At 40.9% G+C, this 25,768-nt stretch overlaps 1 protein-coding gene across 2 annotated transcripts in view; it reads left to right on the forward strand.

Moving 5' to 3' along the window:
- The first annotated feature begins 605 nt into the window (after window positions 1-605).
- CDK19 (cyclin dependent kinase 19) overlaps window positions 606-25,768 on the forward strand; it is a 131,932-nt gene continuing 106,769 nt past the window's right edge. For both annotated transcript variants that reach the window (XM_059828602.1, XM_059828605.1), the window contains exons 1-2: window positions 606-755; window positions 20,712-20,787. In XM_059828602.1, the coding sequence (XP_059684585.1) occupies window positions 628-755; window positions 20,712-20,787 (204 nt within the window). In that variant the 5' untranslated portion in view covers window positions 606-627. The remainder of the gene's footprint in view (window positions 756-20,711; window positions 20,788-25,768) is intronic.

Genomic DNA, 25,768 nt, shown 5'->3' on the forward strand with positions numbered 1-25,768 from the left:
AATCGGAGGGCACCATCCACCAGGGGGGCGGGGCGGGGCCTTGAATGGCAGCTCGGGAGATAAACAAGTTGCCGCACTATTCGGCGCCTCGCAGCCCAGTACGCGCTGCAAGGCGCGGCGGCCGGCGGCGGCGGGTCGTGCTTCCTCCTTCGCTCCCAGCGAGAGGCGCCGATCCCGGCCGTGCTCGCCGCTCCCGCCTCTGGCCCGCAATGTGAAGAGTCAGCAAGTTCCCAGCGGCCGCTGAAACGCTCGGCGTCTCCGGGGAGCGAAGTGCGCCGCCGCCGCCTGGCCGGGGCGGCCCGAGGCATGCCGGGAGTTGTAGTTCTGCCGCCGCTGTGTCCCGCCCGCGGCGCTGGGGCCGGCGCCCGCAGCCGCACTACGACTCCCGGCATCCCCCACGCCGCGCCGCGAGGAGCCCAGTTGAAGCGGGTGGCGGCGGAGCGCACCCCCTCCCCCCGCCAAAAAGCCCCAAACCAAAACAAAAACAAACCGCCCCCCCACCCCCCGCCCGCCCGCCGCCCCCGCCGAGCCCCGGAAATGGCGGCGCCAGGAGGGGGCTCCGCCAGCCGGAGGTGCTGATCCGGCCGCCGCGTCCCCTGCCCGTCCCTCCCCGCCCATGGGCGAGACATGGACTACGAGTTCAAGTCGAAGCTGGCGGCCGAGCGCGAGCGGGTGGAGGACCTGTTCGAGTACGAGGGCTGCAAAGTGGGCAGAGGCACCTACGGGCACGTCTACAAGGCCCGCCGCAAGGACGGGTAAGGGCCGCGCCGCGCCGCCGGGCCGCGCCGCCAACGGCCGGCGGGGCCCCGCTCCCCTCCCCCGCGCCGGCGCCCTCCCTCCCCGCCGGCCGCCGCCGGAAAGTTTCTGGCAGCGCGCGGGGCCGGAGCGCGGAGCTCGCCCGGGCAGCCCCCGCCCCGCGCCGGGAGCGGGCCCCGCTGCCCCGGCCCTGCGGCGGGGGCGGGCCGCGACCCTGCGGCGCGGTGCGTGTGCGACCGCGGGTCGGTGCCCGGCTGCCCGCCGAGCCCTGGCGTCGCCTGAGGGGAAGGCGACCCCGCCCGCCTCTGCCCCGCGGCTGCGCCCGCCGCCCCGCTGTCGCGGCGTCTGCCCTCCGTCCTGGCGGCCGTCGGACGCGGCGGCGCTCCGCCACCGCCGGCGGTGGTGGCCGAGGCCCCGGTGGCGCGTCCCGCTCTGCCCCCCCGCCGGCGCGGCGGGCGGGGGGTGCTGTGTCAGCAGGCTGTGCCGTTGGGATCGCCTTTGGTTTTTATACCGGTTTCGCGTCATCGCGTTCATCTTTTGTGTGGCTGCCTTCGTGCCGTGACATTTTGCTCCGAGAACTTGCAGGGGATTGTAAACCGAGCAAGTTTGATGCGAGGAGCACCTGGCTGCCGCCCGCCCCTCCCCGGGTTCGCCCGTTCGGGCCGATTCGCCCGAGCCGCGCGGGCAGCCCCCGGGGAGCGCGGTGGCCCCTGGTCTGGCCCCAGCGCCAGGTGCCCTGCGGAACCCAGAGCCGCGCAGGCCTCGCTTGGCGGCCCCTCTGGGAGGCTCCCCGCAGGCGGGGCTGGCAGCCCCTGCCAGTACCTGCGCACAGGTGTGCGGGAGGTGTGTCTCCACCGGCCGCGTTGCCCACGCGAGAGGACGATGCCTTATCCTCGAATACCTGGCTGCTGGCTGCATCGATCCAGAGAGGTCATTTAGCCATTAAGCCCACGTACGTTGGCTAAGCAGGGCTTCCTTCTTTTCCCTGGGGAAAAGACACCTGCACCACAGGATGGGTGAGCCGTGGATGCCATTTTCACTGCACTGGGGTTGAGAGAGCAATGGGGAGCTCAGATTGCAATTTGGGATTGCTTGGCTGGTGTGCCTTCATTGAAGAGGTGCGGTCCTGAGGCCTGAGTAAGGCTCTCGTGCAGGTGCAGGTTCTGAATACAACCCTTTTCTTTCGGAAGAGCCATTAAGTGCTTTTTCACTGTGGCGTGTGAGTAGTGCACAAACACGGACTGCATTTATAGAAGTGTTCTAAGCATACTGTAAAGTTTGATAAAATACACTTGCACATCGGAGGTGATACCTTTCTAACAGAAAGCCAAAGAGTAATAACCTTCCATTATTCACAACTGAAACTTTGAAAAAGAAAAGACTGAGTATGGAAAAATGGCAATTTTAAAAATAAAAGTTCTGGAAGTGGTTAATGGAACGCTGCTGCTTTAGATTAATAGAGAAGTCCAGGGATTTTTCTGTAGGAGTAAATTGCATTCATGTGTGTCTTCAAAATTTAAACTCTGAGTTAACAGGATGTAGTATCAAAGTGATTAATAACTGAAAGGTAGCACACTAATTCAGGTGGAGGATTAAATGCTGGGGAATGAGCTCCAATTCTGACTAGCTTGCTCTGGAACTTTAAGAATACTAGAGCATAGCTAACTTGGAAAGGAAACGTTAAAGCCTTTCTGGGTATTACAGCTGCCCCTGAGTTCTTACAATTTTTGTGGATTTAGTAGTTGTGATTTTTTTTTTTTTAAGTTTTAATTTATCTATATTATATATAGAAATATGAGATACAGGAGAGGAAACGGTAGTAAAAACACCCAAAATGCTGGTTAAATGTTTTTTGCTGTTCTTTGCTATAGTAATCCTAAAATTACTGCTTGTAAGAACAGCATAAAAGAGTCAGAGCTTTGGCTTTACTGTTTTATGAAAAAAAATGAAATTTGACGTCTGTTTTTAACTTATCTGTTTCATTTCTGTCATTGGCAATGGAAAGCCATTGCAAGAATTACATTGATGCTATGAAGCACTATAAAGGACATGTCTTCAAAATCCCTACAATAATAATAGTATTATAAAGGCAAATGGGTAATAAAGTAAAAGTAAACATGATAAAAAAGATAGATGATGTGTCAGAGCTGGGAATAATCAAAGGGAGACCTTGAGCCGTAAGAAAACTAACTGGTAAAAGGAAGTGCAAAGTTTCAGTAGGGAGTCAGATAGATTGAAATGCAATATAATGTGGCACAAATGCAGCTGTAATACATACTCAGAGGTTTTACTTCATGAAGTTTGGAAACTGGGTTATTCTTCCTTTTTTTGGTTTTCTTTTTTATGGCATTGGTGAGTTCACTCTCAGTTGCTTTTTGCGTAACTTCAGGACCTTGGGTGAAAGTAAGATGTGAACGATTTAGAAAAAAATTAGAAAACAACCTAAATCATTAAGGTAAGGTCATTTCCTTATGAAAATGTCTAGCTAAAATATCTCTGCAGGGGTGGAGGATATTTAGCATTAGTTCTTAGCTTTAAGGGGTCCTTAATGATGGAGAGAAACTTTTTTCAGTGCTGACAACAGAAACCCAGCAGTGATGCATATTTATAGCGTGCTGATCACTGGGGGATTTTGAGCCTCATGTAAAGGAATTCTTCTTTGGCTGATCATAGAGACTGTTTCAGTGTTTCAAATTTGCAAGGCATTCCTGTATAAAAGAAAAAGATTCTGGCTACTTGCTTCTTATAGTCAATTTACAGTCTCAGGAGGCTGAGGGCAATAAGAACCTTGTAACTCCGCAGAAATTCCACTGAGAGCCTGTCACTTCATGTTTCAAAAACTTGGCGTATAAACTTTATGAAACAGTAAAATGTGTTTATATGGAGCTTGGCAAGCTCTTTGCTAAAATGCTTGTAAAAAAAGTGATTGCGTTGCTTAGATCTCTGTGAATGGCTTGGGCATAAAAACAGTTTTTTAATAAAGTAACAGCTTAGTTTGGCTTTTTCAGCCTAGAGTGGAATATCATTTGGGCACGTTTCTAGTGAGCTGATTGATTTTTATGAAAGTTAAAAGGTTGGGTTGTTTTGTTTTGTTGTTTTTTTTTTTTAAATAGGCAGTCAGATTTGAACAATGTTGGTGTGACATTTGCATGCGTTGCATGAGCATAGTTTTAAAGATGTTGAGCACCTGCAGCTTCCATTTACTTCAGTAGTGTTTTTGTGCTCTGATGGGGCCGAGAGGTATTACCTGCATTATGCATTTAGGTCAATTAGGCACCTGGGTTTGCAAAACTTTAATTAATATCTTTACAGTCCAGAAGGGCTAGAAAAAAGTTCTTTATATGAGCTGTCTAACTGTTTATTTCAGTGTACAGAAAAACTGGACCAGTGGCTTTGAGGGGGGGAAATAGTGATATAAGCCTCATGATTGCAAATCAGTTGTCAATGTTAAGTTTTGAGCTCTTTATGTAGCTGGAAAATTTGTTATGATTTTTGTGTGTGTACTACCTCAAAATGTCATGTTGACTTTTGCTGATGGTTTTTTGGACACTTTTTCACACTTGTCCAGTAAAACAAAGAATGCATTTTTTCCAGTCATGGTTAGGAAAGTGTGAGTTCATTTCATGCCTTACCTCTCCTTGTTATGCTCTTTGCCACTCTTTGATCGCAGTTTAAGTCACGATGTTGTGCTTAGTTATTTCACTTTATCTATCTCATCACATGGGAAGCAATTTTTAGGGTGAAGCAAGGATTGGAAATTCTGTTTGTTTGTTGTATATGCCTCAATTATTTCCCTTTACTCTTTGGGAAAGATAAGTCTATCAGCCCAGGCCGCTGGAAGGTATTTCTGTTCCTTCACCAGGATGTCAGCTTACCTGCAGGAGGATGTTTGCACAAGTCAGCAAGCTGAAAAGATACTGCTGTTGGTTAGTCAGGAGCCGCAAGGAATAATGGGATACACGAGTCAAGTAGAAAATAGGCCACTCTATTCTTCTTTCTGTAGCCGTGACAGCAGATGTAACACTTGCAAGAGCTGAGATCTTCATGGGAATAAAACCTTTCTAGTTATTGCTGCTTCTGCTTACCTTTAAACAAACAATTGAGCCGGCTGCTTTCTCTCATGCTGTGGCTATGTTATTTTTCTTTGACTCACTACCTGGTTTTGTGCAACAGAGGTTATTAAAATTGCAAACATCATTTTTTTTTTTTCTTCTTTCTTTCCAAGTAACTATGCAGGTAATATTTTTAATCTGCAAACACCTTTTAAAAAGCAGCTGTGTGCTTTTTAATCTTGTTATGGAGGGAATGACAGAAATACAGAGTGATCGGCTTCCAAGATGATGGCAGCAGAAGGGCCAGGAGTTGCACCCTGGGCTGCTCCCAGGCTCACCGCCCACTCAGTAGTGGGCGCTGCCTCTGCAGACCCTCTGCCGTGTTATCCCTCGGCAAGTATAAAAGGTTTGGCACTGCCCTGTACTGCACAATGTATTAGCTGAATGAAACGTGCAGATTTATATGCTAATATAGTAATAGACTTTTTTCTAAAAAAAGAAAGTCACTATTTGCAACTTGTCAGATTACTTTGTTGTTAATGTATCTGTAATTTCCAAACAAGAGAACCGGTATAAAACAGGCTTCTCCTTAGCTGCCAAATACGGAATTCCCTTTTGGAAATCGGGCAGCAGTGATGCAAGTCCAAAAACATCACTGTAAAGTACAGGCATAGGAGGGGGGAGACAAATGAAATCTTCTCCCTGCCCCCCCGCTATTTTTGAGTGCTGTAAGCTTGTAACGAAAGAGGAGTCTATTTTCCTCCTTGGACTGATACTGGTGTGTAGAAGCATTAATGTGAAGTTCTTAATGCAGATCTGAAGTGCTTACAGCATCCAAGTCCACACAGGAGTTGAGCAGAAGTTAGGGAAAGGGCATGGGAAGAGAAAGCAAGGGGAAGTAAACAGCCAAGGCACGTGTGTAATCTAACGTAGGAATGTTGGCTGTAGTCCTGGCCATGTAACCTTTTGTTTGTTTTAGTTTTTTTATTTGATGAATCTTGTTTGTTTGAAGCAGAAGTGGAAAAATATTGAGAGGAAAAAATAGTGTGCTGTGAGGCATGGTTCTATTGGAAAACAGGCTTTCTCCTGGGGCGACTTGCTGTGGTTGGGGTCTCTGCTGATATCGTTAACGTTGTTCAGAGGTTGCATCTGGTCACACTTATGACTGAGATCACTGTGCTGGTAGAAGACTTAGGCGTAGAAGAGTCAAAGTTAATCTGCTTATTCTCTTATATCAGTAGTCATATTGCAATAATTTGTGTACTGTTCCCCACATATTGTTATTCTGCAGAACTTAAATTACTGAAGTTGTATAGCACGAGTGTGTCAGGAAATGAAACTTGCACTCAAGTTGACTAAATGCTACAAATGAACAATGCTGGCGGTAAAATCATGGGGGAATGGGTACATGTGTACTGCACTTACATTTACTGTTAATGGAGAGGCAACTCATTGATGTGGCAAGGATTATATTCTGTTGAACATGAAACTGGAGTGTTACGTACTGATGCAAGTATATACTTGTAAGATATTTGCAAGTCTATAATAATTCGTGTATTTACATGTCATTATTTCATCTATTTGACATTGTCTTGAATGTAAGTAATTTGAGTTTTCAGCTGTAGTTGCTGTTTACTAATGTAATCATGTGACAGGCTAAATCACAGAAATATTGACCAAGTCACAAAGCAATATATTTGATCCTGAACAATTGCCTTTCTCTGCAGCAAAATCTCTAGCGATGATGGTATCTGAAAAGCTGTTTTTGCTCCTCACTTTTATAATTTTTTTTCTTGATGAAAGTCATTATCTTGAGGAAGGTAGAATGACTGAAGGTGTTCATGCCTCGCTATAATCTCTCAATAGCTAAGTAAACCTAAATACTACATTTACCTGCAAATCCTGAAAACACTTGTTACCACTGAGTGCTATTAACATGTTCGAGAAGGAGCAGCAGAACTAAACCAAACCTGTCTAACCAGTTGCCTGCAGTGTGTTCTAATAAAAAAAACCAATTTAGGAAGAGATCGTTAGTATTTCATAACTGTGCCATACTGAGAGCTGCTAGTGCAACTATACTGTGGCTCTCCTTGTTGCCCAAGAGGGTAGTGCAAGTGGTGATGAGTAATTTTTAGTGCTTCCCACGGGCTCTTGCATATGGCTTCTCCTGTGGCTATTTTGTCCTTTCTTCTGTTACTCTCCCTGAAACCAAGTGCAGAAATGAGCTGTACGCCCCATAGCTTTTCAGAAAGCAAATAGCATCAGCTGGTGTCTTGTTTGCTACTGTGGTAAGCACAAAGGGGTAGTGGTGGTGATAGGAGCTTGAGGAAGAAAGGAGGTGAGTGGGGGTGATGAGACGTAGGAGAGATTGTGTTTGTTTGAGAGAGAAACAGATGAAGATTTTTGCCAAGCTTGTAGAGGAAGACTCGTGCATAAATTAGCCCATAATAAGCTGTGAAGGAAAACCTCTCAAGCTTTAGTGTGTTTTTTTTTTTTTAAAGATGAAGAGGATAAGAAGTTTCCTGTTACAGAGTGAGTGGGTTAAGAGTTTTCCAATAGTACTGCAGGAAAAGGAAGTAAGAGCTTGAGGGGGAAGAAGAGATTCCTTTCTGCCCCCCACTTGGTAAGAGGGTGCAAAGCAAGGTAGAACAGGGGCTAGGTCAGAAGCTAAATACTTCTCATGTGAACTACTTGACATAAAAATTTCATATGCTGGTGTATTTCTGGGTCATCCAATCTAATCTGTTGTATGGTAGGTAGAAGTGTTGTAAAGTTTCTTTCATAAATTTATTTTCAAGAGGAGTCTTTTCACATCATGCATGATTTAAAAACAAAGCAAACAACAAAAAACTCCAAGCCCCAGAAATTGGTGTGATTCAGAACACTACAGATGTGTTTGCATGAGTAACCCAAATTTCTGTGGAATGTTCTGACCAAATTTCACTAGAAATTTGTTAGTAACATAAAATTTTCCCATATCTTTTGAAAATACCTACTGAAGGGTGTGTTTGCGTCTTCTGTGGCCTTAATCAAGATCATGATTTGCATAGATGTCTTCTGACCCAAGTCTTTCTCTGTTTTTAACTGCCGAGTTCTATGGTGTAAAATAAGATTCTGTTTGCATGTGCTCACTGCTGCTTAATGTACAGTTCAGGAGATGATACAGTCCACATGTATGATCGAGGAAGGGATTGTTAGCAGAAGTGATTGGCTGCTCTTACATTCTGCTTCCAAAGATGTGTTGTTTCTTGAGGAGCTTTGCTGGCATTCGAGCACTGACACAAGCTGCAATTTTTTTATTCTCTTTTACTGAAACAAAGTATTAGGACTTAGATTTATTTGTTTCAATAACAGCTATTTTTGCCTGAAGGAATGCTGAAACTGATCCAGCACAACTGCTTTTAGAATAAATTGGCTAACTCAGCATGTGACTTTAGGAAATAAAGAACAATTTCTACTTGTAGCAAATACAAAAACTTTACTGTTTTGACTTGACTTAAGAGTGTCATGTGTCTAAACAATTTAGGTTTATAAAAGATCTCCCAGCTCTGGGGACTTGGTTTACATGGATCACTTGACTATAAGTTAGATGACTGACAGATAAAAATGCTAGTAGTGATGATATTAGCTGAAGTTCACAAGAGATATAATAATTTCTATCTCAACAGATTCAGGAAGAAAAAAAGCCCATAAACCTTTTAAATCAAAATTATTTGTTATTAACAAAAACCTGTGATAGGCTTTAAATCAACTGATACTTAACCTTTGTGTCTGAATTTCTTATTAATATGTTCTTAGACTTTTCTGTGGGAGCACAATTCTTTGGTTTAGCAGAGGTTTTTTTTTTTTAGAATTTATGAAATATTAGTATATCTGATAACACTACCTCTACAACATTCCTTACAGACAGTCTTAATTCACCTTTGCAAAACTGGTGTGCATAAGTGTGGGTTGTTGGGTTTCTTTTGGGGTTGGTTTTGGGTTTGGTTTTTTTTAATTGGAAAGCAGAATGACTTTTCTTGTGAGAAAGGTTGGAGGAGCTGAGATTACTGGAATAGTGGATCTCGGAAGGGCATTATTCATGTTTGCTTCTGTCTTTTCTGGGATTAGCAGCTTTTAAGTAAGTATTTTCAGATGAGGCTACTGCATAACTGCTTGTTTCTCCCTCAGTTGTCGTCCGTTTTCTACAAAGTTCATGATCTTGAAAAATTTTTGGGTCATTTGTCTTGTAGATGAAACCAGACTGAGGTTAGGCTTTCCAATAGGCAAAACAACAGCTGTAGCTTCCTGTGCATGCTGGGAGTGTCAGATCGCTCGCTTAAAGATAAGGGTTCTGGTCTAAATAAGAGCACAGATACAAACTGGGGACAGTCTTGGACAGTATGTCTTTAAACGTGTTCCCATGAACTGGGCCTCACGTGCGGCAGGGTTATTTTGTTGTTCATTCCCTGCTGACTTAAGTAGCAGATGCTATTGATTTCTTTTTACAGCCAAGTGAAAATAAATGTTATAAGTAATGGACTTGGAAGCAGAAGCTAGAGCTGCTGGAATGGAAGCTACATCCGGAGGTAAAGAAGGATACTTCCGCTATTTTGAAGCAATGTATCTGGTTTTCTCATGCATTAATTGCAGGAAAAGTCAATCCTTTTTATGCGGCCAGAAGGTTTTCTGTCTCTTCTGTCCCTCCTTTCTTTCTGTGTCTTCACTAGAGCACTTGGAAGCATTCACCCAGGTAACGCGGGGACTCGGCTCTGAGTGTGATGGTCCTTGACTCTCTCACATCTTTGGTATGTCATGGGGTCTGAGTGCCTGAAGAAATCTGATGATACAAAGGCCACTCATGCATGAAATTCTAGCAGCATGAGATTAGCTGTTTGACTCCTAAGTAGATTGATTTGAGAGAGACGCTTCTAATCTTATGGCTCATGAATTCTGCAAATTCAAAGGTGTTTAGAGAAAATTCTCACCCGTATTAATACGTCCATGGATTACTACAGATTCATGCTAAGATTTATCACCTTGCTCTTTTAAAAATGCCATGTTCCTTGCTTTGGTTCATTATCATTCGTGCAGCTGACAGTGGCTTTCAGCCTGTGTCTTTGAATGTGTCTGTTCATGAAACAGAGTTCCTGTATGAGTTGTTGCCATGTTCTCAAGGGCGTTGTAGACTTCAAAGTTAGCTTTATGTTCATACCTTTTGATTAAAACTAGTGATTGTACAGGGTAACCAGTTGTTCCTTTGCCCAATTCTGGCATGCTCCAAGTGAGAGACAGAGGTAGACAAATTACCAAGTTTAATTTGACCTTCAGTTCAGAACAACCAAAAGACTGTTACAAGTTGAATGCCATTTATTCTGCCTATAGCATGAGTTAAGTGGTGGGGAAAAAAAATGACAGTATAAAACTTTATCCAAATGATGCTCTTAAGCTACAGAAAGAGCGTGAAAGAAGCCTATTCTCACTATGCGACGCACAGTTTTAAAGTTCAAAGGAAGCAGACCGTGACTTGGGTTCCCTGGGAACATATATGATGATTGCTGGCTAAAGACCTTGTTCCTTGGTGGGAAGTAGCAAGACTCTCTGAGTGGTTGGAATAAAGACATCTGTAACTTTGTGAAATCCTAATTGCCTGATGATGAAGTGAGGGGGAGGATGTAGATGCTCCATTAGCAATAATGATTTTTTTCCATTTCAGACTGAATGAAATTGGACCCTATGGTGACTTTGTAGAACTTCGTTCTGGCCTTTCTACCTTCTCATGAGGGTGTTTTTTCTACTCAGCAACTTTCCAACTATAATAAATGTGCTCTGTTATGCAACAGGTGTCTCTGATAAATCTGGACTTTCTGTATGCTTGAGAGGAAGCATTTGTTTGTGCCATGAGCTAGAAAAGGAAAACTAAATAACTGCAGGTTTTAGGCCGTTGTCCTTCTTACATTGAGTCAATATTTTTTCTTCTGTTATAGGTGAACCTAATGCATTGCAATGGTTTAGAAAAAAATCTGCATTTGGTGTTTCAAACTGAGGTTCTTGCTAAAGAGACTCAAATACAAGCTTCCTAATATTTGGTGTTTTATAGTAATTTTCCATATATCAAATTTGTAGTATTTAGCTAGATGTAGCACTACAGAGAAAGAGACATAATGCACATTAAGCTGGACTGTGTAGTTACAGTATGTTTTTACACTATGGCTTTAGGACCTATATTTATAAAATCACTGAAAAACAGACAGCTAATGTTCTTGACGTTTATAGTTAGTCACAAACATTCTTCTTATAAGTGATTTTATTAAACAAACAGGAGATTCTTTTTTGGCATAGTCTAAAGGACCCGGTGTCTGTGGCCTTGGTAAATAAATCACAGATAAGTAAAAGCTTGTTTCCTCTTTATTTCAGAGGTATTTTTCTCCTTGCTGCTGCTGTTCCTTATTTTAAGGTAACAAATCCTCACATGCAGTATCCTTTCTGGAAAGGAAGTATTTCCTAAATCTGCTCATTATCTGTAATCAAGCCTGTCTGTAAAGAAATAAGATCAGATACAGCTCCATCCCCTGCTTTAATATAGCAAATGCTGGAAGAAATTATCTGGAGCAGCAGAATAATTTTATAGCTTTCAAGGTTTAATGTGAACGCTTCAGTTTTTACCTTTATAAACAGGCTGTCAAGTCTGCTTATGCCAATCTGTTATAAAATAAACCACTTGTATGAAATTCACAGTTCTCAGTCACTCAAGATATTTTGGAGCCAGGCTAATTTTAGCAATGGCAACAACCCTGTAGCTGCTTGAGGTCTCTGAATCTTCATCAATAGATTTGGAGTGAGGATGGCAGTGACTAAAGTTGTGCTCTCTTTCCTTACAAATACAAAGTTTTGTTATTATAGTGTAAAGGCTAAATTTTAATAAGATTAAGGTTCGTAAGATTTCCAATGGTCTGTTATTACAGAGGTCTTAAAAATCTGTCTGTGGTTGTGACTGTGAAATAGTCTGAAACTGTTGCTAGCAGTTAAAGTTATCTATGCTACAAAGATTTGCTTTTAATTTTCTGAATTAGAAACTACTGGAAAAAAAGGAAGAGGATATGGTTAGGTTATGTGTAATAGTGCTGGAATAGTTCCAATCTCCTCATGTTGATATTAAGAGACTTCTACTCCCCACTCCCAGTCTAATGAAATTATAGCTGGGTAAAGGAATTTTTTTTTTTTTATAACATAGAAAATCTTATCAGTGCTTAGATTCACTGTTCTGCCTTTTTAATCAACTGTCATCTCATACATAAAGAACACATCATTTGTGGTAGGTGAAGACTGGAGGTTTTTTATAGGTATTTAGCATCTTATGTGAGACACTGTGGAAGCACACAATATAAGGGTGTTGTGTTTAATGGCAAGTAGCTTAGCATCACTTTAAGAACTTGCCTGGTTCTTTAACATGCACATTTCTTCCTGAGTTTATAGACTGTTTTACAGAGGAATAAACAAACAGAAGGGTAGCCATATCAACAGTGTTTTTTAGAGGTGCATCTGAGGAAGTTCTATAGATAATAGAACAAAATCTGTGTAGAGTTCAATTTCTAATGGGGTACTGTGATAACACTGAGTGTCTAATTATAATCTGATGCCAGTGGTGCTTTTCATATGATCTCTTTCATATGGTTGGAACATGCCAGGTCTTCCAGCAGGCTAAGGTCTGTGTAACTGTTCTGCATGTTTCTCATAATGTATGCATTGAAAGTCAGATATTTTTTAAAAAAGGCTAATTTTTCAGTTGATCTATATTTGAATGTCTCTGCAAATTTATAAATGTTTATAGTAGACTTAATTTTTGAATGTTAATTTCCACAAACAAAAATAAAGCTTTTTTTGAAGGTTTTTTTAAACCAACCAAACAAAAAAAAATTGTTTTAAAAATTCACAGATTATGAGTCCTGAGTTAGCCTTCTTTTGGGCATGCATCTGTGCAATTACCTGACATTGGCAAGTCTAGAAACTTATTGGAAAATGGAGTAGGAAACTATGCTTAGTGTTCAGGATTTTGGTATTGTTGCATTTTGAGAAGAGTAACATCTAAAATGACAGAAACTTCTGCCTTTTATTTCTGCTGTGTTCGTAGATTCCAGAAGGCCTTCATGTGTGGACTTCAGGTCTTGGGGGTGGCAGGAGATAAAGAGAAATGCCACCTTCTGGTGTTACTGTCTGTGTATGCAGGGGTAGCTGGCGTCATCTGGGACATTTGGAGGGAGACCTAGCAGAGTTCAGTGGGTATTGTCAGCCAGTGACACCAATGACCTGCGTAGCATTCAGGCCCCTTTTTTAAAATTGAGATTATAAGGACTTTGTGAGGCAAAAGATTCAGAAATGCATATCGAGTGCTCCCTCAGCAAGTTTGCAGATGACACCAAGTTGGGCGGGAGTGTTGATCTGCTGGAGGGTCGGAAGGCTCTGCAGAGGGATCTGGACAGGCTGGATGGATGGGCCGAGGCCAATTGTATGAGGTTCAACAAGGCCAAGTGCAGGGTCCTGCACTTGGGTCACAACAACCCCATGCAACGCTACAGGCTTGGGGATGAGTGGCTGGAAAGCTGCCCCGCAGAAAAGGACCTGGGGGTGTTGTTTGACAGCCGGCTGAATATGAGCCAGCAGTGTGCCCAGGTGGCCAAGAAGGCCAACAGCATCCTGGCCTGTATCAGAAATGGTGTGGCCAGCAGGAGCAGGGAGGTGATCGTGCCCCTGTACTCAGCGCTGGTGAGGCCGCACCTCGAATCCTGTGTTCAGTTTTGGGCCCCTCACTCCAAGAAGGACATGGAGGTGCTGGAGTGTGTCCAGAGAAGGGTGACGAAGCTGGTGAGGGGTCTGGAGCACAAGTCTGATGAGGAGCAGCTGAGGGAACTGGGGTTGTTCAGTGTGGAGAAGAGGTGGCTGAGGGGAGACCTCATCGTTCTCTACAATTACCTGAAAGGGGGTTGCAGAGAGGTGGGTGTTGGTCTCTTCTTCCAAGTGACTAGTGACAGGACAAGAGGAAATGGCCTCAAGTTGCGCCAGGGGAGGTTCAGGCTGGATATTAGGAAAAAGTTCTTTACTGAGAAGAGTGGTGAGACACTGGAATAAGCTGCCCAGGGAAGTGGTGGAGTCACCGTCACTGGAGGTGTTCAAGGAATGTGTGGATGTGGCATTGCGGGACATGGTTTAGTGGGCATGGTGGTGTTGGTTGATGGTTGGACTTGATGATCTTACAGGTCTTTTCCAACTGTAGTGATACTGCGATTCTGTGATATTGTTTCCGTTCTGAAAAGTGTTTTCCTTATGTGTACCTGGATCAGCCTCAGAGATTCTCTTTTCACTCTAGCTCTTTTTATATTGCATAGTAAAGACTGTACTGTAGTTTTGTTGCCTGTGTAGTCACTGCCTGCTGGTGAGGTTGGCTTCCCACTGTGCCCCTAAGAGGAAGGTCCAGCCCCAGGCTCAAGCAGATGAGGTGACATACATGTCTGTTCTTTCTGCATGAGAAGTCCACATGTGCGTGCTCTTCTGTTTGCAACACCGAGAAGGTTCCCACCAAACCTCTGAGGGATGCATCAGCAGGCAGGCCAACAACACAGTCCACAGACATTACTGAAATGGTAAACTTTTCACTGTAGAGGAATGAGGTAAAAGTCTGCTATTTTTATCCATTCTTTTCATGGCCAAAACCAGCCAAATGTAACTCAGGTATCCATGTCATATTGAACTGGTCTGGGACTGAGCTGTAGGAACAACCGGTAGCTGCTGTGAAGTTTTTTAGCAGAGCAGCACACAGCTGCCCTTGAAGGTGAAGAAAGGCAGACCTTTTAAAGGACTGATGTGGCCATAGATATTTTTTAAATTTCTGCTTGCTGTCCTTTTTCACATTTTGAGTTTCTTACGTAGCTCTCAAAATGAACTAATATATATGCATTGAACTTCAGCATGTATACTGTTCTCTAGAAATAAATTAAGGTCAGCCTGTAGATTCCCAGCTTCTGTCATTTGTGGCTGGTTGTTGCGTGGATGAAAAGGAGCTGGCTGAGTGGCTGACTGGATAAGGCTTGATAATGGTTTGAGGATAATGATAAAAGAAAATTACTTTCCTAGTCTGTTGAAGAACATGTACCCTAGTGACACCATGTGTGGATTTTTTTGAACTTGTAATTCTTTTGGGTTAGTGGCTATTTCCATATGCATAAAAAACACTAAAGCGTAAGAACTCATTGCTTTTTGGTAAGGATTAGGTCCCTTTTTCCAATCAATCATAGACACTTTTACTGGTACTATTACCTTTGTAAAGGGCTGTGGCCATGTGCTGTGTATAGAGTTAAATCTGTGAGCAGCTTGCATAAGGTAACCAGTGCTGAATGTGATTGATTTAATGGCTTTGCTGCCATGTTCCAGATACCACGGAAGGTTTTTCAGTTAACTCCTAGGTGCACTTCAGTGTCATGGTTTTTGCCTTATCTTAGGGGGAAAGAAAAAGTTTGTAACTCTTGTTGATGATCTCCTGCTGAGTGATTAACTTTGTGCTGTATGGCAGCAATTAAACAAAGTGATTAGAGCGTAACAAGATATCTATGAATGTTGTGTTCTGGGCAGTACTGTGTTTAAAGGACACTGAACTCCGTAGTGTTCCCAGGCTTTGTCCTACAAAGTCACAAATGTTTAAATTCCATTAGTGTTGCTTACAAGGGTGAATTGTTGTTTTCTATTAGGTTTTTCTACCTAGGTCTTGGAATGTTTTTATGGTGCACTTCATTTGTTTAAGAAAATGTGCACTTGTAATTATTATTTATTTATTTTTATTTATGATATTGTGCACTTAGATTAAGAAAGTTGTTATTAGTTTATACTGTAATGTTAATATCTGTATTAACTGATGTGATAGTCACAGTTGTAGCTTCAGTGTGATTGCAGTCTTTCAAGCCAGTTCCTTGATGTGGATAACTAATTCTGAAGTTGGGATGTATGTTAAATTATGTGAATTCAAGAGGGACCATCACTAAAAGTTTAAGAATTTGAATAATAGGATAGAACAATAGTTTGAACCATGTGCTATTTTCAAATCCTCCTATTTTTTTTTCTTATGGTCTTGGGCAAGTTGTTTCTGGTTTTCCATTGGCTTGTTTGTAAAGTAGTTTCTCATATGACGGGAGCACTCTGAAGTACAATTGCAATAATTAATACAGTTTAACTCCTTTGAAATGTTTTAATTATTTTAAGTCTTTTGAACTGCACCCTTCTAGAGTGAATTTGTGACTTTTTTCTTTCCAAAGCATTTGGAAAATGGAAACTGAAAGTGTTACCCAGAAGAAGAAGTAATCATACTTTAATTTTCTGCATTGAATACTGCAATTGGACATAAGCCAGCTGAGTACAATTTTGTGGAGAAAGAGGACAGAATTTTCCTTTGCACTGTAGAAATTAAAATGTTAACGTTAACCTTAAGGACTTTCAGAATGGGATGTCTATTGGTGAGGGAGAAAAGCTTAAGGTCAAAGACCAGGTTATGGCCTTACACCAGTATGGATTTTTATGGGAGAGAGATGTTCTGAATTATTGCTGGTAGGCGTGAGGATGCTGCCTACAGGTATCTAAAATACCAACTCAGGAGATTTTGAAGACAGGGGTATCTCATCAGTTCTGTTTTTGTAAGAAGTTAATCCCTGTTAAAATAGCATGAATTGTAAAGCTGGAACTAGAAACAACGTTCATTTTAATCTTTGCCTCGAGTTTTGGATAAGGGAGCTTGGAGAAACCTCGTGGAAGTGTGACCTGGTTTTATCAGGCAAATTCTGTATCAATTTTGAAAAGCTTTAGTAAAAATTATTGAGTCGCAACCTCTTAAAGAATGGAGTTCCTTTTCAGTTATGTTTTGCTATGTTTTTTGCTCAGATTCAGACCACATTGCCACCGTTAGCCTGGAGTGGCTGTTTAATAGAATCTGCTTGATTAAACCTTGGTCTATGCCACTTGCTCCCTGCCCTCAGACAAACCTCCACACACCAGGACCTTCAAGTTAGTTGGCCTGCTCCCAAGCCAGTATTTCTGTGGACCAGAGGAGAATGATTACAGACAAAGGCCTTGCTTCTGCTTGGCTATCCCTAGCATGGGTGCCTTTTGCCTCATACCAGAGCTGTGCAGTTGTTGCTTGGGTTTGGTTTTTAAACTTAATCACACTTGCTTTGCTCTCTACTGAAAAATGTACTGATACAGGATCTGTCAGAAAAGGATTTATGAAAACTTTCCTGTTGTATAATTCTGTAAAAGTTCAAATGTGTTCAAAGTTCACTGGAGTTTTTCTGTATATTCAACATGAACCAGAAATACTTCCCTTGCCTCAAGTGTTTTGTAAGAGCATAGGTCTTTAGGGCATGAACAGTATACTTACCAATCACACACACCATTTGACATTATTTATTGAATTCTTACAAGTGGGGAAATAGCTAATAAGGTGCCTATTTTTTTTCTTTGGCCATTTAATACCATTTTGTTGAGTAACCAGAATTGTGTATTTCATTAGATTGCATTGGCTGACTTGGTATTGAAGTTTTAAATATATTTCTTTCTTTCTCAAATTCTCTTGAGATTACTATTAAATGGAAATATTACTAGTTAAAATATCAGTTGGTAAAGATCTTTTGGAAAGTGCTTTAAAGAGCTATTATGTTTGCATAATAAGAACAGTTAACTTTGGAAAAGTATTCATCTAGACTTGCATTTCTGCCAAAGCAAGTAAATGATATTTATGTGTTTGAAGGAGGCTATGTTTATGATTCTGAGGCTGTTGGTAAAAAAAACATTTTGTGAGATCTGTAATATGGTATCTTTGGAGTTCTTTGTCCTTGATATCTGTTTATTTAGGTAAGTATTTAATTATCCCCATTTTTGCTCAATGTTCACAAAACCCAGTGTCCTAGAAGTATGCTGTTTGCAGCTGAGTAAGATTGCCATCTTTTCCCACATGCTGTAATATCTTAAGTTGTTGGGTTGTTTATGTTTTTTAAATCTCTCATCATTTCTCATTTGTATCTTAAAATCCTACATAGAGTGGCCGGCTGTTAAGTGATGACAGGCTCTCAGTGGCAGTGGTGTTAAGCAATGCTGGTGAAGGCAGTGTGTGCCAAACGGCATGCCTGTTCTCTGCAGTGACCTTCAGTCTGTGAAGGTCTGAGTAACTGAATGCAATGCTTGTGTCTGTAGAACTAGTTCAAGGGCAGCCGCATCAGTGGGGTGGTGTGCCCGGTTAAGTAGACATGCCAAAAGAAGGGTATACTGCAGTGCTGTAGTGACTACATTGTTTTGGGATTCAAGCTGATATGTCTGCATGGGATTGTTCTGTACTGTGTAGTTGAAACATGACCATAGTTTAAACACTCTGACTGATTTTAAACGTCCAGAGTTGGTCTTGGTTCTGCAGACAATGTAATTTTGTCTTCACAGTCTCAGTAAGTGATCTGAGTTACGGAGTTAATATTTCGCAGTTTACATAAATCTTCTGTATAGATAGCAGAACCGTGTATGAGAGAGGATGGGCATTTATTATTTGCTCTTTAAAATTTGGACTAATTAATGAAATCAAAAGCAATTTCTGTGAGATAAGGTATGAGCTTATTACCTGTAAAGTTACACATGTCTTGGCTCAAGACGCAGATGAAAAACCAAGTTCTTGTAAATTATTAATTCATGAAATTAAAGGCTGCTCAGTGGGGAGCAAAGAAGGAATCTGAATTATTGTGTCAGTAGATCCTGGTGAATTATTCTGCTTAGGAAGCAGACAGGTCTACTTCTGAAGTTACTCCTGAAAATGTACTTGGTGAACAGCTCTTATGAGCTGTTAATGCAGTATTTGGCCTAATTTTAGTAATGGTAACTTCTTAGTCTTTCTTCTGCCCTTGAAAAGTTTTGGGTACTTCCTACCCGCCGCCCACCCCCCCGCCAGGTACAGAGTGAGAAGTTATATGTTTAAAATACTGTGATATGAGGCTATTTCATTTTAATTAGCATAGAGAAATACAAGTTTGTTTTAGAAGAGGAGGGTCCAATCTTGTTATGTTTGTTTGTCATGTGTGTAGGTTGCTAAGATTTGCATCTAAATATCTGAATGGGTGAATATTTTGGGGGTAGTTGCAAGGCATGTTGTAAGTTGCTGTCCTTCCCATTTCTCCATGGAAAATCAGTGCAGAACGAGAATGTATTTCTCTTTTTGGCAGTTCCAAAATCATTTAAGTCACCTCAAAGTAACCCATTCCTTTAGTTTCGGCTGCAGAAGTATCTTCTGTTACTCCAAACCTATCTGGAGAAAGAAGCCCTTCAAGCCTGCAGCCAGCTGGATCTTGCTTCCTTAGAGATCAATGTTGCACCAATGCCCAAACACATTAAAACACCCTGCTTGAAATAAAGCAGATTGTAATTCCATTACAACTAAATTTCTCTATTTTTTAATTTGGAGGGAATATATTTTCAAAGATTACCAAAGATTTCATGCAAGTGCTTGTTTGAGAGAGGAATAACAGCTATTTCTGAGTTAAGGTGTAGCACCAGAACTCAGGTTTCCCAGCTAGAGCAGCTGCTGACTGACTCCCGCTTCAAAGTTGGATTTACTTTTGGCAAAACTTGCAGCGCACTGAGTTTTCATGCGTAGTCAGAATAGATCTGAAATTTTTCTTGTCATATTCTTGCTTCAGAAAACAGTGCAAAATGGAAGCCAAGCACAATGTTAACTCTATATATGCATTGTGGATTTAGCTGCTACTGAAAATTACTGAGAAAAATGATCACCTGTAGTTACTAATACAGGTAGGCAGTTATAATTTCTGGTCAATCTCATCCCCTCCCCACATTCCTCCACTCAGCCACTTCTCATCCGATGAATTTCAGAGATGGGTATGGCAAAGAGGCTGGAGCTGGGCAGGACACAGACCTCTAGTTGAAAGCAAGAGAGGCTGAAACTAATTCAAGTTAGTTTTTCAGCATAGCAAAATGAAACGGTTTGGGACTGGACAAAGGGGGAACTGAAGTCTGCCAGAAATGCCATAGGGAATTTAGATGGCGGTTAGTGGGTTGTTGAATTGTAACTGGTGAGTCCGCAGAAGTGCATCAGCACTGTGGGTATCAGTGCTTTTCAACATCTGTTGATGATAGCTGAATCCTGCAAAACCTTACTATAGGCAGTATCCTGGTTGCGATACAACCATGTTGTATTGCAAGGGCTTTGAGATGCTACTTCATTTTCTTGTTCTGTTGGTTTTCCCTCTAAATAACTTTAAACTGTGTTTATTTAAAAGGATAATACTGTGTTTCAGCTTTGTTTCAGAGCACACAGTTTCATATACCGTGTAGGGGTCTGCTGGTAACCAGCGCTCAAGGAGAGGTCTGTGCTTGTGCTTTGGCAAACACAAACTTGCCCTGTGAAATTCATGTTCTTTCAATAACCATGATTAGTTTAAAACATAATAGTATTTGAGAAGTAAAAGTGGATTGACAGCAGCTCGTAAAATCAAGCAAGATTCTTGTAGTTTCTAGGTATTTCTAGGAGAGTTTTCTAGGCATGCGATACGATACAACTGTGCTGCTTTTTCATGGTAATAGACAATATCCTGGAATTTCAGGAAAAGTGTCCTCCAAAAGTATCTGTAGATGTATTTGCAGTTACCTATATGGTTTCAGAGAGAAATGGATGTAGGTTAACAAAGTTTCTTTATGTGGGAGTTTGGAATTTTTGAAGTCTGTGTAAAAAGGAAACCTATTTTTAATATCTAAGTGTAATTTATGCATAAAAACAGATTGGCTTTTCAGCTTCGTGATCCATACCAAATTAAAGTAAACCATTTTCTTGTATTGATTGGTGTACTAAAAGTCAGAGCTAAATATTTCTCTCTCCTTTTTTTTTGTGTACAGAAAAGATGAAAAGGAATATGCACTGAAGCAAATTGAAGGTACAGGGATATCCATGTCGGCCTGTAGAGAGATTGCAGTAAGTGTACATAAATGAAAATATTTTTACTGGTGCAATTATTCAACAGATAAGGTATTTTATTTTCTCTGAATTAAATAACACAAAGTTTATCTAAATGTTTTCCTTAAAGTATGCAAGCCTAAAAGTTATAATAAGATTTTCTTAAAATGCTTTCTAAATAATATTTTATTTTTTGAGTGGAAAGAGGTGTTCTTGCTAGGTAATGGTAACGCCTCTTTCTAGTACAGTTTTTTTGTTTTATCTGCTTTTATGTGTTGAGAGGGAAATATACATGAACCTTTTAATGAAGATTTATTTTAAAACTGGTTCTTTTTAAAATGACTTGAAGGAAAAAGGTTCTGAAAGATTACTACTGTCATTATAAGTCCACTTGTTAAAATGTATTTTGTTTCAGATGAATGGCAGCTTACTCTTTAACACCTGAGAACAATCTGTTCTCTGTGTTCCTTATTTGTTTTGCTAAGTACAGAGAAATTTCATAGTAAAATAAGCAGCTTTAATTGTATTTTTATTACATGTATCTTAGGAGGAAAAAATGGATTCAGAAACTGCACACTTTTGAGCACAGTAGTGCTCATACATATGTGTGTATATATCATTTTTCAAAGTTGGTAAGAATTAGGTATTTGTGTGTGAAGATAGATTTTGATCTTTAAATCTTTGTTTTATGTCTGAAAATGTGCATTACTGTCAAAGTGCTGGATAGTGAGTAAAATTTTGTAATGCAAGGATTTCTTGCATCGCAAATGTAGTGCACTTGCTTGATTAAATATTTACCTTGTTTGAATGCTGTCACTATGCTGAGGGCTGTTGAAATGTGCGATAGGATTTGTGCCTAAAGCTTTCTATGATCTAGTAGTGTTGCATTGAAATACAGCGATCAGGTGTGCAATGCAACCTGAGGCATTAGAAATTCATGATGTTCATGAAATGAACTAACCGCTGTATTGTGTTTAGTGTAGTGCCCATGGTAATGCTGCATGAAGAGACTTAGCAGATAAAACTACTATCCTTTTAAAGTGCTTGTCACTATGAGGTCAAGGTCACTCATGGATTTGAGAGGTGGCTGCATTGCTGTCAGTCACTTTACACAGAATCTACCCTGTGACCTTTTTGCTCATATTTCTGCCTCTGGAAGAAATAAGAAGTCCTCTTTTAACGTCAGTAATAGATTGTATTCTTGTTACTATAAAGTCTGTTTTGACAGCAGTGGGTTTTCTGTTTGTTTGATTGTTGTCTGTCTTTTGTCTGTTTTAAATTGTACTACTGTGGAGACAATGTGTGGAATAGTCTAAAGGAGACTTTCCTGTTTTCATGATAGCACTGTGGGTATGGAGCTGATTCTGTCATACCTGGGCACAATGTCATGAGGAAGTAGAGAGTGTCAAATTGTCTTTTTTCCACTGATGATACATCACCATTTCAGTCTTGATTTTTTTTTTTTTTTTTTTTTTAATTGATGAAGCTTTGTGCAAAGCTCAGGACAGCCTGGGAAATTTCACAACTACTGTGTAAGTGGCTTAAATCCTCTCAATGGTTCTTCCTGTAATTCTTCCTCGAATGATACTTTACTCTTCTCCAAACTTCATCGTAAAACTCTATAACTTGAGATAACGTAGCAAATTGGTGTTTGCCTCAATGAAATTTCAAGTTAGTCAAATATTAGAAATGTGAAAAAGGTAAAGGTGAAATAGTTGAAAAAGAAATATCAATTTTTTGTCATATAGAGACAAGCAGAATGAAGTGCATTTTCTGCAAAGAGCATCAGACTTATAATTAATGCATTGATATTTAATCTTGTATTTAAAGGCTTAGATAGGTAACAAAGAAGGTCATGTTTACTGATTAAATAAAGATTATCAGCCTGTAAAAAGGCCATGTTAAAATATCATGGGTAGTTCTTTTTGACATCTTAAAAAAACAAAAAACAAAAGCAACCAACATCCCCTCCCGCCCCCAACCCCAAAAACCCAAACCCCACCCATATTCTGTAGAAGCTGAGAACATGGAAGAAGCACCAGTGTACTTGGTTCTGTGCGTGTTCAGAATATTTTAATAACTTTATAACCTGAAGACACTCGAGAATGTGCTCAAGAAATAGATTTCTGAACTAATAGGCATTCAGTTTTGCAGTACTACACACATTTTGTGTGTAGTATTGCCTAGACACTCAGAATAAGATCTACTAGCTAACTTTCCCTAAGAGAAAAGGTGGACTACTCCTCTCTCTGAAGTTACAGATCAAGTTAGTCTGCCTTTGCTTAGGACTTTGAAAAATGTAAAGCCTCTTTTACCACTATTAATACGAGCTTTTCATGGAAGAAAGTTTATGTCAGTGAAAATATCATATAGGCAGTGGTTCCTGGGGCAAATGATGATTACTTTCTTTCAACTGTAGGGTGATACCTGCTGAAGGAATCAGTATTTTAGCCAATTCTGTTGTATGGAATATGAAAATACTAGAGGGGATTCTTATATGATAAAGAATTGGGGGGGGGGGGGGGCAGGGGGAGAAGCTAATTTCTTCCCTGCAACTTGAGCCTATTCTGAAGATAACTGAAATGCCAACTATTTTGTATTTATGTTATGAGGCAGATTAGTGCTGGGCTTAAGCAACAGCATTTTTGAAGAGTAGAGCTGGAAAATATGAATGAGAATTATGAAATATAGAGTTCTCATTTTTACATGATTATTTAGTTAATGAATGTGACACCTCTGTCTGCTCAAGACTTGTATTAGCTTATTTTTGAACCAGTGATGGATAAAATGTTTTCATTATTGCTTGAACATCAGGGTGGGATTTCTAGGAGTTTTTTTTCCCATGTTACAAAACCAATCTTGAATTCCTAGAGCTATTTATAGACAAAATGGCTCTAGGAATTTGTTAATTTAGTTTGCATTGTAGAAGATGGAAGAGAAATAAAATACATTTTTAGACCTTAAGGCCTTAAGAAAACTCTGTTCCTTTCCATTCAGAGGTGGGACATCAGAGCATATTCATTGCAAGGTAGTTTAAACATACCTTGGAAACCTGTGCAACAAAAGAGCGTATGATTATGCTACTGGGTATTAGGGTGAGGATATAGATTTCTTGATGCAGGAGAAACTCTGTTTCTCAGAACAACAGATGGAGACAGAAGAAACAGACCAGAGGGGTATTATTTGTTAGGCATATTTTTTCCTGTGAAGTATCTTGGCCATCATCTATTAAGAAACAATAGGTATAACTTTAAAAGTCTGCAAACAGCTAACTGTATTGGTATTTTGCATTTGTTTATCAAAAAAGCGCCAGGGCTAATACAGCTTTATCTGAGATTTCTTGTCCCAAAGGCTTTACTTCCTGTGAGAGGATTATGCTGGTTACTTCAAGTATTTCGCTTTCCACAGCGAAGAGACTATAAACTTCTGATTGTGGATTTTGGGAAAAACTAATTCAGAGAAAAGAAAAATATAAGCCTTTTCTTAATCAGTGCCCTTCAGTGGCTACTTTCAAAATATCTGGGTATGTAGCCTGTCCCTGAGTGTGGAAAAACTTGAGTGCAATTGTTTGTGATATATAAAGTTTACTAACAGTGTAAGAAAAGTACAGTCTTATTCTGAGTATTAATAAAAGGGGGGTAGGAGAAAGTAGTAAAATGTCTTTGCTTTAATTTTTTTTATTATTCAGAAAAAAACATTAATTCGGTGACTGATTTGGACAGTGGATATTAGGCTTATGCTGCTGAACCCCAAACTGTTTGCATCTCTCTCCACTGGAACTTACTTTAGCGGCTAAGTCACTTCCGAAATTTGTGGTTGTCACTTTTCACATAAGGAATTGGAGAAACCAAAGGCTGAGTAGTAGTAAAGGTTAATCTGGAAATCCTCAGACAAATTGCAGTCTTGAACAACTTGGGGAGGTACAATATGATTATTGTTATTGGCTTATTTAGCTGAGATGGTGGAGGTTAGGATCCTAAGTGGAGGGAGCACATCAAAAAGCAGGATCACAACCCTGGACTTCAGGAGAGCGGACTTCAACCTCTTCAGATATCTGCTTGGAAGAATCTTATGAGATACAGCCCTGGAGAGAAGAGGGATCCAGGAGAGCTCATTGATATTCAAGGATCACCTTATCCAAGCTCAATGAAGTTCCATCCCAACAAGTAGGAAAGCAAGCAAGGGCAGCAGGACACCTGCATGGATGAACAAGGAGCTCCTTATTGCACTCGGACATAAAAAGGAAGCATATATGAGGTAGAAGAAGGGATTGATAACGCAGGAAGAGTGTAGAGTTGCTGTTTGATCTTGCAACGATAGGGGTTAGGAAAGCCAAGGCTGACCTGGAGTTGAGTCTAGCAAGGGATCTGAAGGGTGACAAGAAAGGATTCTACAAGTACATAAACAGCAAAAGGATGACTAAGGAAAATGTAAGCCTGTTGCTAAATCGGAACAAATGACATGGAAAAGGCCGAGGTACTCCATAACTTTTTTTGCGTCAGTCTTCACCAGTAAGACCAGCCTTCAGGAGTCTCATGCTCCTGAGGCCAGAGGGAAAGTTGAGCAGGAAGACTTAGCTTTGGTGGAGGAGAACCAGGTTAGGGAGCACTTAAACTGGACATACACAAGTCTGTGGTATCTGATGGGTTGCACCCACAAATGCTGAGGGAGCTGCCTGATGTCATTATGAGACCACTTTCCATTATTTGAAAGATCATAGTGACTGGGAGAGGTTCCTGAGGAATGGAAGAGAGAAGATGTCACTCCTGTTTCCAAGAAGGACGATCAGGGGAACTACAGGTTGGTGAGCTTCACCTCAGTCCCTGGGAGGGTGATGAAGAAAATCCTCCTGGAAACCATTTCCAAACACAGGAAGGACAAGAAAGTGATCGGGAGTAGTTAGCATGGATTTACAAAGGGAAAATCATCCTTAACCAACCTGACAGCCTTCTACGATGACATGACTGGCTTGCTGAATGAGGTGAATGCTGTGGATGCT

Source organism: Gavia stellata, chromosome 2 (genome assembly GCF_030936135.1).
Source record: "Gavia stellata isolate bGavSte3 chromosome 2, bGavSte3.hap2, whole genome shotgun sequence".
In the NCBI taxonomy this organism is placed as follows: domain Eukaryota; kingdom Metazoa; phylum Chordata; class Aves; order Gaviiformes; family Gaviidae; genus Gavia; species Gavia stellata.